The sequence below is a fragment of the Anolis carolinensis genome, chromosome 6 (genome assembly GCF_035594765.1).
Source record: "Anolis carolinensis isolate JA03-04 chromosome 6, rAnoCar3.1.pri, whole genome shotgun sequence".
Lineage (NCBI taxonomy): Eukaryota > Metazoa > Chordata > Lepidosauria > Squamata > Dactyloidae > Anolis > Anolis carolinensis.
Genome location: NC_085846.1, coordinates 120,347,908 through 120,363,626, shown reverse-complemented (window position 1 = coordinate 120,363,626; position 15,719 = coordinate 120,347,908). Strand labels below are relative to the sequence as shown.

Genomic DNA, 15,719 nt, shown 5'->3' with positions numbered 1-15,719 from the left:
TTCAATGTTTAGTGCTAAATTCGCAAATATAGTAATTCCTACATAACATTACCATGTATTGAACTGCTTTTTCTATTGATTTGTTGTAAAACATGATGTTTTGGTGCTTAATTTTTAAAATCATAATGTAATTTGATGTTTTATAGGCTTTTCCTTTATACTTCCTTATTATCCAACATTTTCGCTTATCCAACGCTTTTATTTTTCAGTGATTGGTTTGGGGCGGGGGGCGCCAAAATTCTGTTCGCCTACACTTGAAAAATACCTAGGGCCGGCTCTGCTTCCAGCCACGTCTCGGGGCTTCGGACGCAGGAGGACTCCCTCCCTCCCTCTCCCTCGGAGGGGCGGGGCCCAACCCCTCCCCCTCCCCCTCCCCTGGGCCCCATGAAGCGACACCGGATCCCCTCCCTCCCCGGAGAGCCCCCCTCCCCCCCTCCCTTCCTAGGTCCGGCCCGGGAGGCGCGGGAGCCATGAGACGATGGGCAACAAGCAGACCGTGTTCACGCCGGAGCAGCTGGACGCCTATCAGGTGGGCGGGGAAAGTGGGGGGGGAGGCTGGGGGGGGAGTGGGGAGGGGGCGCCCGGCCTGGCCCTGACCCGCCCGCCCCTCTCTCTCTCCCTGCAGGACGCGACCTTCTTCACCAGGAAAGAGATCCTGAGGTGAGAGGCACCCAGGCGCCCCTGCAAAGGCTCCTTTGGGGGGGGGGGGGGCGGGAGGGGGGAGGAAAGAGAGCCCCTGTCCCGCTGCCCCCCCCCCTCACTTCGGAATCGGCCCCAGACCCTCTGCTCTGCTCCGCTCCGCCGGAATGGCCTGGGGGGAGTCGCAAGGAACCAAGGCGCCCCTGGGACCCTCCCTCCCTCCCTCCCTCCTCCGCCCCCCCCCAGCGAGAAATAATAATAACAATAATAATAACTTAATTTGGGGGGGGGGGGGAAACCCTCCATCTCCCCAAACGGACTCCGGCAGCTTAAGGTGCCCAAAACAAGGCACAAAATATACACAGAGTACAATGCAAAAGTCAAACCAAGAGCAGATGAAACAACAAGTTAAACTCAGAACAGCGCCCAAGAACCTCTGGTGACAGTCAGGACCATGGCCAGAAAAAAAATATCGGGGGAGGGGTTGAAACTTCTTTTTGGCTTATCATGAAAGTAATTTAGAAATTAGGCTCCCTCGATAAACTTCAATGGACACTCAAAACAGATAAACTTCAATGGACACTCAGGGGGGATTAGTGAATCAGTTAAAATTCATGAGTAAACCAGGTTTCTTTTTGAATCCCTAACCCCCCCCCCCCTTGGCTACAGCCCTGGACAACTGTCCTAAAATAGGGCCAAACTATAAACAAGAACAAGGCATGGGCCAGTGCAAGTTGTAGCCAAGGAGCAAGGGCATGGGGTGCAAGTGCGGGGCTGGGCCACTCACTGCGGACCCTTGGGGCTCGGCGTTCTCCAAGGCTTCTATGCCTGAACATCCAAGTCTTCGGTTCCCTTGAGAAGGAGGACAGGGTGGGTCTATGCTTTACTTACATCCAGGATGGACTACTGCAATGCGCTCTATATGGGGCTGCCTTTGAAGACAGCTTGGAAACTGCAATTAATGCAAAGGTCAGCAGCCAGATTGTTAACCAAGGCTTCTTATCGGGAGCATACTGTGCCTCTACTGAAGCAGCTCCACTGGCTGCCGACAAGTTTCCGGTCCCAATTCAAAGTGCAGTTTATTACCTACAAAGCCCTATACGGTTTGGGTCCAGCCTATCTTCGCAACCACATCTCTTTCTACTAACCAGCACAGACTCTGAGTTCCACCGGGGAGGCCCTCCTCTCAGTCCCACCATTGCCTTGACAAGTATGGTCGGTAGGGACGAGGGAGAGAGAGGCTTCTCAGTGGTGGCCCTCGGGTCTGGAACGCCTTCCCAAGGAAAATTAGGCTGGCCCCCACCCTGCAATGTTTTTGGTCCAACCTAAAAACTTGGCTCTTTAACCAAGCTTTCCAAGAGGTACAGAGCCCAAAAGGTTCAAATTGGAGACTCATTAGTTTTCTCACTGAAATCCCTTTACATGACTGGCTGGTTGTTGCTCATTTTGTGTCTATTGTTACCATAACATTTTACTGATGTGTATTTTAGGGTTGATTGATTTTACTGTGGTATTGTTTTATGTATTGATGGTATGGATTATGTTTTCCTTTTATACTGATGTATCCGTATTTATTGTACCGTATATATTGTGACATTACGAGAGCCCTGTAAGCCACCCCAAGTCCCTTATGGGAGACAGATGGAGTCGGGGTAGAAATAAAGTCTATTATTACAATCTCCCTGGGGAGGGAGTTCAAAGCCGGGGGGCCACCACCGAGAAGGAAGGCCCCGTCTCTCCCTCGTCCCCACCAACCACGCTTGTGATGGTGGTGGGACCGCGAGAAGGGCCTCCCTGGCAGATCCTAACATTTGTACACAGGGGGGATGCAGTCACAAAGATAGGCAGGGCCCGAACTGTTTAGGGCTTTATAGATCATAACTGTTGGGAATCTCTGAGTGGTTAGACTCAAGATAACCCTCACTTGGGGTGATTCCACCCAAAATATAGCAGAGTGCTAGAAGCACACTTCACAACCAGCAGAAGCTTACGTGTGGCCAGCTAGGTTAAGCTTCTCTTCCTTGTTGTGGTAACCTCTGTGCGGTTAGACTCACTTTAACCCTCTCTGGGGGAGATTCCACTAAAATGCAGCAGAGTAGCAAAAGCAAAAGCTTTCAAATGCAACAGTTACTTATACGGGGTGAGCAAAGAGAAGCTTTTCAGCTTAGGATGGCAATTGATTGCAGAGTCTCAGTAAAAGTTCAAAAACATTTATTCAGGTAAAAAGAACTCCATTGTAGATAGAAAGGCTTGGGAGCTGTCTAGTCTACTCTAGACTGGTTTCTAAGGAAAAATAACAAACATCTAAATAGTTACATCTTGCCAGGAGAGATGGCAGGATGCTTCTTGTTAGCTTGAAGAACAAAGGGAGAAGAGAGAACCAAAATGGTTCCAACCTCATGGTCCAGTTTATTGGGGCCATAAAAGACATTCTGACCAATGAGAAGTTAGTGTCCCTAAAGATTCCCTTTTCTACTAACTTCAAAGTAAGGGATGTGACGTACACAGGAGAGTGAAACACAGTAAAGCCTGTCTAGGCATGCTTTGGAAACAGGGAAAGGATTCCCTCAATCTCACTCTATCATCTATCTGACCACATTTAGACTTGAGTCGTCCAGGTGATTCCCAACATTCCTTAGGATGGCACAGGATTGCAGAGGCACACTTTAGGTTCAAAAGTATTTATTAAAATAAAAGGACTACATTCTTGATAGGAAAGTTCTTGGAGCTGACTAGCTTTCTAAATCTCACATTCTAAGGAAGGTAAAAGGCAAAAATATCCATGCAGCTACGTCTTGCCTAGAGAATGGCAAGATGGGCAAGAAGCAAGGGAGGCTGGCCACACGGCCAGAGCCTAGGGCAATCAAAATGCCTTTAGACCTGGCTATGCACACAAGAGTTTAACAAATAAATTTTTTATGGCTTCGACACGGTCTGGTTCATGGATTATGCACAAGATTTTTGGACAAATGGATTTATGCACTTTATATATTTCAAGTTTTGTATATTGTTCATATGTTTTAATGCCTAATTGTTTTTAATTGCTCAATGTCTTACTCTATTTTATTATTGTTTTATTGGCATTGAAACTTGCCAGATTTGTAAGCTGCCTTGAGTCCCCTCGGGGGAGAAAGGCAAGATAGAAATGGCATAAATTTAAAGACGAAATTGCCTCGTCCCTGAAAGAGATCGCATGGCTACATCTTCAAATGGGGGAGGAGATAGCAGTCAAGCGTGGAGAGTGGAGACAGAAGGCCCCTCCTAGAAAGGCATGCATAGGAATGTGCAGAGAAAGGAATCCCTTTCCTGGGCCCGGGCTGTGGCGCAGGCTGGTGAGCAGCCAGCTGCAACAAATCACTCTGACCAAGAGGTCATGAGTTCGAGGCCAGCTCGGAGCCTGCGTTTGTCTTTGTTCTATGTCAAGGCATTCAATGTTTGCCTTATATGTGTAATGTGATCCTACCTGAGTCCCCTTCGGGGTGAGAAAGAAGGGCGGAATATAAATACTGTAAATACAGTAGAGTCTCACTTATCCAACATAAACGGGCCGGCAGAATGTTGGATAAGCGAATATGTTGGATAATAAGGAGGGATTAAGGAAAAGCCTATTAAACATCAAATTAGGTTATGATTTTACAAATTAAGCACCAAAACATCATGTTATACAATAAATTTGACAGAAAAAGTAGTTCAATACGCAGCAGTGCTACCTAGTACAGTAGAGTCTCACTAATCCAAGCCTCGCTTATCCAAGCCTCTGGATAATCCAAGCCATTTTTGTAGTCAATGTTTCCAATATATCGTGATATTTTGGTGCTAAATTCGTAAATACAGTAATTACAACATAACATTACTGCGTATTGAATCATTTTTTTGTCAAATTTGTTGTATAACATGAAGTTTTGGTGCTTAATTTGTAAAATCATAACCTAATTTGATGTTTAATAGGCTTTTCCTTGATCAGTCCTTATAATCCAAGCTATTCGCTTATCCAAGCTTCTGCCGGCCCGTTTAGCTTGGATAAGTGAGACTTTACTGTAATTAATGTATTTACGAATTTAGCACCAAAATATCACGATGTATTGAAAATATTGACTACAAAAATGCATTGGATAATCCAGAATGTTGGATAAGTGAGACTCTACTGTAAATAAATAATAAATCTCTCACTCTAATCCTGTTTCCGGTGGCGCAGTGGGTTGAACCCTTGTACTGGCAGGACTGATGACTTGAAGGCTGAGTTGCTGACCTTTTTTTTTTTTTCGTGTCAGGAGCAACTTGAGTTGCTTCTGGAGTGAGAGAATTGGCCATCTGCAAGGACGTTGCCCAGGGGACGTTGCCCGGATGTTTTGATGTTTTGACCATCCTTGTGGGAGGCTTCTCTCATGTCCCCGCATGGAGCTGGAGCTGAGAGAGGGAGCTCATCCGCACTCTCCCCGGGTGGGATTCGAACCTGGCAGCTTTCAGGTCAGCAACCCAACCTTCAAGTCACTTAGTCCACTACGCCATCTGGGGGCTCAGTTGCTGACCTGAAGGTTGCTGGTTCGAATCCAACCCGGGGAGAGCGTGGATGAGCTCCCTCTATCCGCTCCAGCTCCATGCGGGGACATGAGAGAAGCCTTCCTCCCACAAGGATGGTCAAAACATCATAACATCCCCTGGGCAACGTCCTTGCAGACAGCCAATTCTCTCACACCAGAAGCGACGTGCAGTTTCTCAAGTCGCTCCTGACATGAAAAATCCTGTTTCTAAATCTAGCTACTCATTGAGGACTGGAGACTCGTGTAATCCAGGGGTGAAACCCAACAATAACCTCCATGGAGGTTCAGCCCGGGGTCATGAACCGAGGCCGGGGCTGGTGCCCTTGGGCCAGTCGCCCACTCCCTCCCTCCCTCCCTCCCTCCCTCCCTCTGGGGCCATTGGGAGGTCAAAGAGGGCATGGCTGGGTGGTCAGAAGGAGCCTCGAGGGGCAAGGGGGTGACAGGACTGGCCCTGGGACTGGACGCCCGCTCGTCCCCTCTCTGGGAGGCTGCGGCCCATGAAACCCAAGTCTGGCAATGTTTTTCATGTCTGGAACGGAAGCCAAGACCATAATTGTATCATGAATAAGGCATTCATTATTGATAGGGAGCCCTTTTGAAACTTCTGCCTCATTGTCCTCGGCCACTTTCCTGATGACAGGCGGGAGGGGGAGGGGGGGGTTAGAGTAGGCTCCAAAGAGGAGAGCCCCCCCCCCAATCTACCCTGCCCCTCCCTTACAGGGAGCCCAGCTTCTGAGCACTTTCCTGGTCAGTATCTCTAGGCATAGATCAGGTATGGGGAACATTTGGCCCTCCAAGTGTTTTGGACTGCAACTCCCACCATTCCTCACAGCCTCAGGCCCCTTCCTTTTCCCCCTCGGCCGCTTAAGCGGCCGAGGGGGAAAAGGAAAGGGCCTGAGGCTGTGAGGAATGGTGGGAGTTGCAGTCCAAAACACCTGGAGGGAGGGAAGCTTTCTCTCCTGACGTTTTTGCCCACAGCTTCTGGAACATGGCCATACGGCCTGAAAGATTCACAGCAACCCAGTGATTCCAGCCATGGAATCCTTTGACAATACATACTTCAAGTCGCTTCTGGTGTGAGAGAATCGGCTGTCTACCAAGACATTACCCAGGGATCATTGCCCGGTTGTGTTACCATCCTGCTGGGAGACTTCTCTGATGTCCCCGCAAGCTAGAGCTGGCAGATGGAAGCTCACCTGACTTGAGAACATACTGCAAGTCTCTCCTAGTGTGAGAGAATTGGCTGTCTACCTAGACATTACCCAGGGATCATTGCCCGGTTGTGTTACCATCCTGCTGGGAGAATTCTCTGATGTCCCCGCAGGCTAGAGCTGACAGATGGAAGCTCACCTGGCTTGAGAACATACTGCAAGTCTCTCCTAGTGTGAGAGAATTGGCTGTCTACCAAGACATTACCCAGGGAACATTGCCCGGTTGTGTTACCATCCTGCTGGGAGACTTCTCTGATGTCCCCTCAAGCTAGAGCTGACAGATGGAAGCTCACCTGGCTTGAGAACATACTGCAAGTCTCTCCTAGTGTGAGAGAATTGGCTGTCTACCAAGACATTACCCAGGGAACATTGACCCGTTGTCTTACCATCCTGCAGGGAGGCTTCCCTCATGTCCCCGCAAGCTAGAGCTGACAGGCGGGAGCTCACCCCATCTTGTGGATTCGAACCGGCAACCTTCAGGTCAGCAACCCAACCTTCAGGTCAGCAGTCCAGCTGGGACAGGGCCCCACAGCTCTTGGAAAAAGATAAGCAGAGGCCCGTCTCAGTACCTTGGGGCCCCATTGCCCCTTCCTGCTGACATCCACTCTGGATTTTGGTCACATTTGTAAGGGATTCCTCATCTTCAGAAGAGGAAGGGGAGCAGGAAAGTGTTCAGGAATTAGAGGGGGAGTTGGAATCTGAGGAGGAGATTTTGCAAGTACCCACATTTCAGGAAAGGTGAAAAGAAACAGAGCAGAGACGCCATTCAGCTAGAATAGCTGCCAAAAACACTGAACCGCCCTAACAGCTGCAGACGAGGGAACTCAGGGCTATAAATCAGAAGCAGGAGTGGTCAGCTTTCAATGGTAACAAACAGACTATTGCTTAAGCCTTTGCTCCCCTTGTGCCTGCTTCGAGTCTGCGTTTGGGAAACTGCTGCTAAGGATTTATTGTTGTTTCTTTGTCTGAAATAAGACTGCTACTTGATTTGGGAATTTATCAGAGACTTAAGAACTGTGTTTGCATTAAGACTTCTTTGCTTTCTTTTGCATTATTTGCATTATACAACTGTGTGTGCTGTTCTTTATGTTTTGCTGAAGTAACGAACTTTTCATGTACTTACCACGTTGTTTTAAGGCTGTTCTTGAGAGACAAATCAGGACAACATCCTAAAGGAGCTGTTCAAGGTACTGAAGCCTGTCATGCACATAATATCAGCACCTTGGTCAGTTCCTTTAAAATCCAAACTATAACCCAGAATGGATTCCTTGCCCCATTAAGTTGGAAGCTTGCCTCTATCAGTATTATCCTGAAATTACTGTGAAAACAGAAAACCAGGGATAATAGCGAATCCCACTGAAATAATGGAGAATCTAGAGAATTCCTAAAAATGCATCTTTTGGCAGATGTGGGTGGGTGAAATATGGGGTGCATACTTGATAAGCACCGTACTATATGAGAAAATTCAACCCATGTATTTTAACCTGGAGGGACTTGGAGGGACTCTGGGGGGCATGTTTCTTAGTGCTGAACAGAACGCTAACACACGTGGCCCCCCACCCCCACCCCCAGGCAGCCCCCTTGCGTCCCATCATCCACTGTGCCCCCTCCCCACCCCTTGAGGGTGATGGGCCCCTCCTCCTGCCCCAGAGAGAGAGAGGGGGGGGCATTCCTGCACTTTCCTTCCTTGTGCCGCAGGTTGTTTGACAGGTACCGCGACTTGGCCCCACAGCTGGTCCCACTCGATTACACCAAGAAGCCGGAGGTGAAGCTCCCCTACGAGCTCATTGGCAGCATGCCCGAGCTGAAGGTAGGCCAAGGAAGCGCCAGCAGGCAAAGGCCGGGCACGGGCGAGGGACGGGTGGACACGCTCCTTGTGAATAATGGATCCTCTGCTAATTGGCTGAGCCGGACGATACCCGGAGGATGGCAATGGGTGCTGGCAAGGCAGGCAGGCAGGCACTCCTGAGAGCCAGAGCCTTCCTGAACCTCTTCCACGGGGCTCACGGCAGAGCCAGGAACAGAGGGAAGCCTGGAAGAGAAGCAGGAAGGGCTTCAGGCAGGTGCCTTGATGGGCCCTTTGCAGCCTCTGGTGTTGCCTGTTTGGGGAGGAAAGAGGGTCTGGGGGTGAGGGCCACAGGAAGGGTGCCCTGGCCCTGTTTGAAAATAGGATACGCACATGAAAGCAGAGTGATGTGCCCCTCGGGAGGAACTCGGAGATGCCAGGCTTAAGGAGCACAGCCAGCAGCTAAAGTTACAAAGTGCTTCCCTTATTAAGAGAACTTAATGAGAGGAAAAGAGACTTAGGGCCTTTCCCTTGCAAAGCCAGGCTCCTCCTGGGAGAACAAAGGACACGGAAAGTCCCAGGAAGGGGGCTGGAAAGGGGGCTGGAAACATGAGAAGAGGGGGGACCCTGGGAGCATCAGTCTAAACATCAAAGACAGGGTCAGGGCGGCAGACAGGACCAAAGGGGGGGGGATACCCTTAGGGGCAGTTCAACCGTAAGGCAATTTAGGCAGTTGCCTCAGGCACCATCGTTTGGGGGGCGCAGTTGAGGCACCTCTTGAGGTGCCTCCAAGTGCCCTAAAGCCAACTTTTTGTTTGTGTGCGCTGCCGCTTCCGGCAAGGCTGCCTCCCGCTGAGTGAAGCAGCTGGATGTTTAATAGGCTTTTCCTTAATCCCTCCTTATTATCCAAATTTTCACTTATCCAGCGCTTTTATTTTTTCAGTGATTGGTTTGGGGGGGCGGCGCCAAAGTTCTGTTCACTTACCCTTGAAAATTACCTAGGGCCAGCCCTGGATACCCTACAAACTTTCTAAACCAAGCAAGCTTGGGCCCTCCCTCCAGGTGTTTTGGACTGCAACTCCCACCATTCCTAACAGCCTCAGGCCCCTTCCTTTCCCCCCTCGGCCGCTTAAGCAACTTGTGGTACCTAATTTCTCTACTTACAGCTTATGAGCTGTTTTTGAACTGCTTAGGTCTCCAGTGAGCTGGGCTTGAGATTGAGCGCTTACCCTGACCGGGTGTTGGTTGGTAGATCTTATTACTGCTGGTGATTTACCATCTGTGCTACAGCCCAGCACCCCAAATACAGCCCAGCACCCCAAATAACCAAACCAAATCTAAAGCCCTTTTGGTACTCATGTTGCAGAGTGGCCCCTGGTCAGAAAAAGGTTGGGAATCACTGCTTTACAGGAAGACAGTGGGAGGCCTGACTGATGCTCCCCTGCTCTCCATCCAAGATATGGCCATGTTGGGGGGGCGGGGGGCGGGGGAGAACAGAATTTCACCATTGCAGAATCAGCAAGAATCCCAGCCTCAGCAACAACCAAACAAGTGAGCTGTGATGGCATAAATCAGGCATGGGCAAACTAAGGCCTAGTGGGCCCGATTTGGCCCCCGGGGTGCTGCTTACCTCTGACTCTTCTCATTTGCCCCGTTCTCTTGGCACGAGGACACAGCAGTTGCAGCAGCAGAGAGCCGTCTGGAGCACTCTCGGCCTCTGTATGTGCCGCCCTCCTCCCGGCATCAGGACGGTATGGGCAGCCCCTTCCACAGGCTGGGAGGACAGCTCAAGGAAGGCACATAGCGGCTGAGAGCCCTCCCGAGCCCTCTCAGCCGCCGCCTGTCTCGCCTTCCTCCTGGCATAATTCCAAGAGCACAGCCCGAGGATCGGGGGAGGATGGTTAGGGCAGTCGCCACGTGTCCCGCCTTCCTCCTGGCATAAGGATGGGGCAAGCAGCCCCGTCCTTGTGCTGTAAGGACAACCTGAGGATGACCCAGACCCTGCCCTGGCCCACCTGCTCCTGGCCCCGCCCTCTTCCAGACCCCACCCCTTGCGGGCGTGCACCCACCCATGCACCCACCCGGCAGGCAAATGGACCCTTCTGCCCGTATTCTTGCTCTGGTGCCACCTGAGGCCACACTGGCGCTCTTCATGCCCAGGGCAGCCAGCAGTCCTTGCACACTTGCAAATGTTTTCTCCAGAAGACGCAGCCCGGCTCTGGAGAAGGCCAACGTAGGGGGCATTGCTCCCCCCCCACCCCCCACCCCCCACCCACCCACCCACCCCCCACCGCCTCTTTCCTCAGGACAATCCCTTCCGCCAGCGGATCGCGGAGGTGTTTTCTGAGGACGGCGAGGGCAACATGACCTTAGACGACTTCCTGGACATGTTCTCCGTGATGAGTGAGATGGCCCCTCGCGACCTCAAGGCCTACTACGCCTTCAAAATCTACGGTGAGTCTCCATGGGAAGACCCTGGCTGAGGAGGGGGTGCGGGAGGAAGTCATGGGAGGAGCCCACCAGGCCATGTCGATCTCAAGCACCTTCCTCTAAATCCAGGGAATGGGGTGAGCTCCCATCTGTCAGCTCCAGCTTCCCATGCAGGGACATGAGAGAAGCTTCCCACAGGATGTTGAAACATCCAGGAAATGTCCCCTGGGCAACGTCCTTGCAGACGGCCAATTCTCTCACACCAGAAGCGACTTGCAGTTTCTCAAGTCACTCCTCACACGAAAAACAAAAACAAAACGGCATCTCGTAGATTTGAACTGGCAGCCTTCAGGTCAGCAGTTCAGCCGGCACAAGGGTTTAACCCATTGCGCCACCGGAGTTCCATCCTGCCCCTGGTGAGCTGCAAAGAAAATCCCAGAGCAGCTTGCAGGTAATGAAGACCTTGTCAAAGAGCTCAAAGTCTTCAGGAAACAGGTTTCTGAGCCCAGAAAAGCGAGGGGCCGCCAGTGTGGGGGGAGGGAGGGTCTTCTGTGTGGCCCTGTGCCCTGGGGGAGGGGGCACTCGCTTGGGCATTGGGGGCCCACACCGGGGGAAAGGGGGCGCACGGAGAGTGGGTCACAAAGGGGAGGCCAGGCAAAGGTCCAGCGCCCCCCTGGCCACACTTCAGGGCCTCAAGGATTCTCTTCCCCTTGTCAGACTTCAACAACGACGACTACATTTGCAAACTTGACTTGGAGAAAACCGTGAACAAGCTGACGCGCAAGGAGCTGACCCCGGAGGAGGTGTGCCTGGTGTGTAACAAGGTGATCGATGAAGCCGACCTGGACAACGATGGCAAGCTCTCCCTGGAAGATTTCCAGCACATGATCATCCGAGCCCCGGACTTCCTCAGGTGAGAGATGCTTCTGGAGCTGGAAGGGTAGCTCCAACGGAAGAGGGTCCAGAGAGCCCTAGATTGGGAAGAGAGCCTAAGACCACCTGTCCAAGCCCTTCTGCCAGGCACCAATAGACAACCCAAGCCCTCCTAGTTGATGGCCATCCGCTCCCAGCCTCTGTTTAAAGAAGAAGGAGACTCCGCCGGACTCTTGGGTGGCAGCTCTTCCCACCCAGTAAGTCTTTCCTAGTGTTACAGTGGAATCTCTTTCCCTGTAGTCTTTATTGCAGCTTCAAACTGGTTTTGAAGAAAGTGGTTTCACTGTGCAGATGATCCCATAGGGAATCCTGGAAACACTTGGGGCCTAGATGGCAATTTCGCAAACCACAGAGCACCGATGTGCATTAGGGGCTTTCTTTCGCATGCTTTTGTGGGAGTTTGAGATCTGGACGCCGCAGTTGGAAGCTAGCTTGGAACTGCATGAAATGCTTCTTGCAGATGGGACCCTGCAGCAGCAGAAAGCAAATGGGGCCCCTCCTCAATGGGACAGCCTTGCAAGCCTTTATGCATGGTTATCGTATCTCCTCTCAACCCTCTCTTCTGCAGGTTAGACATGCCCAGTTCCATCATCATCATCATCATCATCAGTATTATTATTTTATTGTATGACACAGCAAACAAGATAGATATGCTGGATTTCATATCACAAAATCACAAGTCGAATACTTCCCATGCGTTTAGGACCGTGTGATGTATTTTCGGATGATGATGCAGATCCCAGTAGGGTGGCCTGAGGGTGCAGTGAATGATGAATGGTCATGAGTTTTCTTGTTTTTCTGTCCAAATTGTCAAGTTCCATCTGTGTCCAGTTTATGATGCCAGCAGTATATCTTATGACAGGTGTGGCCCAGGTGTTTATGGCCTTGATGGTGTTGCCTCCATTGAGCTTGCTTTTGAGAATTTTTCTGACCCTTTGTGTGTATTCTTTACTGACCACAGTTTTCACATGTTCATGCTTGATGTTGTCCAGCTGTAATATGCCCAGATATGTATAGGCCTCTGGCTGGTGACACTTTATCGTTTGGCCATTTGGCATATTTATGCCCTCACTTTCAATGATTTTTCCCTTCTTCAATGCCACTGTCGAACATTTGTCCAAACCAAACTCCATTATTATTATTATTATTGTATATTTATTTATACCCTGCTTTATCTTCCCTGGAGGGGACTCAAAGCCTCTTCTCAGAAGGATTCGTGGTTTCCTGACCATTAGAAGCCTGTTAGATGTCGATCCTGTCCTTGTGGGCATTCTCTCTCCCTCCCAATTGGGTGCCATCTGCTCATTTTCTAAGCATTCTTTCAATCCTGTTGAAAAGTCATGAATAAAGATGTTGACCAGGCCTGAAAGTCCCAGGACAGGACCCTTCTCTCTCCAGGAGGAAGAAGGAAAGAAGGAAGGAAGAGGAGCCTTTGGACACAAACTCCCTTTGGGTTTGGCCAGCCAGCCAATTACCGACCCACCTCACAGTGACATTGTCTGGCCCGCATCTTGTTAGCTCATTTGCAAGGATATCAAATGCCTTACAGAATATCAAATGCCTCACAGAAATCAAATCATGCTCGATCCACAACCTTCCCTTCATCAACCTGTCAGGATTTTCTGGGTGTTATGGGAAAACTACCCAAAACAGCAGAGCGTCCAAGATATGCAAAACCAGGAGACTTATAGCTGAGCATTCAGCTCACAGCAAGCAGAGCATGAGGGCTTAGGAGGGCTTAGGAGGCAAAGATCCAGAGTTCTGTCTTTAAAATCACAAAAGGTTGATTTACAAAAACATTTTTTCATAGTAAAGCACTGGGTCTGAGCTACACTAACTAACCCTATCTCTTCTAGGATTCAAAATAGAGGGAGAAATCACCAAGCACACGTCTCTCCTGACACACAAGCAGATTGAGGTCTCAATACACACAGCACACACCCAGAAGTCAAGGGCAAAAGGCATGCGCCTGCAAAGTGTCCTTTCTACACAACCAATCAGAATGAGAGCAGAGACAGAGAGGAGAGAAGAAATAGACAACTGTCATTCAGGAGACAGAGGGGAAGGGATTTCCCACAACCTATTCTAAGCTAACTAACTACTCCTCATTGAGGACTTGAGACTTAAGCAGTGTGGGGTTATAACCAAGCTTGTAGAGCCTTTTAAAAAGATATGTCAAGCATGACTTGTTTTTGACACATCCATGTTGATTTTAGTGACCAAAGCATTACTTTTGGGGTGCTTACAGACTGTCTGCAAATGATCCTAACCCTAACCCTAACTGGTCCCAGATTCTCTCCTGATATTGAGGTCAGGCTGGCTGGGCGGTCACTAGAAGAGGGAGCGGGTGTCCTTTCTGCTGCCCTGGAAACTAGGACTCAGTGGAGCCACGGGTTCAAACTGCACAAACATACATTCCACATTAATATTTGGAAGAACCTCCTGGTTGTAAGAATTGCTGTTCAGCAGTGGAACTCTCTGCCTCAGAGACCGATGGAGGCTCCTTCTTTGAAAGCTTTTAAATAGAAGCTGGATGGCCACTTGTCAGGAGGGTTTTGATTGTGTTGTTGAAGGCTTTCATGGCTGGGATCACAGGGTTGTTGTATGTTTTCCGGGCTGTATGGCCATGTTCCAGAAGTATTTTCTCCTGATGTTTCGCCCACATCTATGGCAGGCATCTTCAGAGGTTGTGAGGTATGGAGAAACTCAGCAAGGAAGGTTTATATATATATATTTGGAAAGTCCAGGGTGAGAGAAGAACTCTAGTCAGTTGGAGGCCAGTGTGAATGTTGTAGTTAATCACCTTAATTAGCATGGAATAGCTTCATCTCCTGGCTACTTCCTGCCTGGGGGCATCCTTTGTTCAGAGTCGTTAGCTGCCCCTGGTTGATTCATGTCTGGAACTCCTCTGTTTTTAGAGTGTTGCTTCTTATTTACTGTTCTGATTTTTCTAATTTTTTAAATACTGGTAGCCAGATTTTGTTCCTTTTCATGGTTTCCTCCTTTCTGTTGAAGTTGTGAATTTCAGTGGCTTCTTTGTGTCGTCTGACATGATAGTTGTTGGAGTGGTTGAGCATTTCTGTGTTCTCAGATCATATCCTGTGTCCAGGTTGGTTTATCAAGTGCTCTGCTATGGCTGATTTCTCTGGTTGAGTGAGTCTGAGGTGCCTTTCGTGTTTGATTGTGCTTTTCCTGCCTGGCAGAAGCAGGTCGGGCTGGATCGCCCATGTGATCTCTTCCACCTCTATGATTCTGTGACTTGTCCTGCACGGGCTGGTCACCGTTCCCTTTCAGGGCACAGAGAGACTGCCCATCATCCCCAACAACATCATTGTGGCCTCACTGGCTGGCTGCCTTGACCTGCTTGGGGTGTCACCCATGTTTTCCTGATACAGAATATCTGAACAACCATGACGTTGAGCGCCTGGTATTTTCTCCCCGCCATCCTTGTTTTTATTGGTGTGTGCTTTCCTGACAATTCCTGCCAATGCTCACATGTCATTGCAATTTCTTCCCTTTTGACAGCACTTTTCATATCAGGATCTGAGCCTTGCCTGCTCCTGCTGCCTTTCCCTGAGGCCTTCTGGGAGGTGGATGCTGCTGCTGCTACTCCTTCCCAGTCTGGACCACAAGCTGGGCTGAATGGGACGCCCAGAGCAAGCCTTCCTTCCCAACCCGGCCCCCCGTGCCCCTCTGTTCCATGGGAGACCCACCCACCCACCTTCTCCAAGGCCCATCAGCAGAGCCGGCCCTAGGTAATTTTCAAGTGTAGGCGAACAAAATTTTGGCGCCCCCCCCCCCAAACCAATCACTGAAAAATAAAAGCGTTGGGTAAGCGAAAATGTTGGATAATAAGGAGGGATTAAGGAAAAGCCTATTAAACATCAAATTACATTAAGATTTTACAAATTAAGCACCAAAACATCATGTTTTACAAGAAATTGACAGAAAAAGCAGTCTCGACTGCGCCCCCGTATGTTTTGCGCCCGAAGCGACCGCTTAATTCGCCTCATTGTTGGACCGGCCCTGCCCATCAGAACATGCTGGGGTATCTTCTTGCAACACTGTTAGTCAAGGCAATAAAACTTGATAGGATCTATTTTTCTAACTTGGTATCAAGAGTGCATTTATATCTTATGCTTTCCTTATCCAGAATGCATATTAAAATACACAGAACAG

General features: G+C 49.8%; 1 protein-coding gene across 3 annotated transcripts; it reads left to right on the top strand.

The window, feature by feature from the left end:
- The first annotated feature begins 379 nt into the window (after nt 1-379).
- On the top strand, nt 380-15,648 carry cib3 (calcium and integrin binding family member 3). Of its 3 annotated transcripts, none has more exons than XM_062958187.1 (7): nt 380-529; nt 626-660; nt 6,788-6,871; nt 8,090-8,201; nt 10,502-10,631; nt 11,325-11,520; nt 15,066-15,648. In XM_062958187.1, the coding sequence occupies exons 1-7, from the start codon at nt 479-481 to the stop codon at nt 15,085-15,087; spliced, it is 630 nt and encodes a 209-aa protein (XP_062814257.1). In that variant the 5' UTR covers nt 380-478; the 3' UTR covers nt 15,088-15,648. The 3 variants fall into 3 exon arrangements, with proteins under 3 accessions (XP_062814257.1, XP_062814256.1, XP_062814258.1); XM_062958186.1 differs by having other exon boundaries at nt 10,484-10,631; XM_062958188.1 differs by lacking the exon at nt 6,788-6,871 and having other exon boundaries at nt 10,484-10,631.
- Nucleotides 15,649-15,719: the final 71 nt, after the last annotated feature.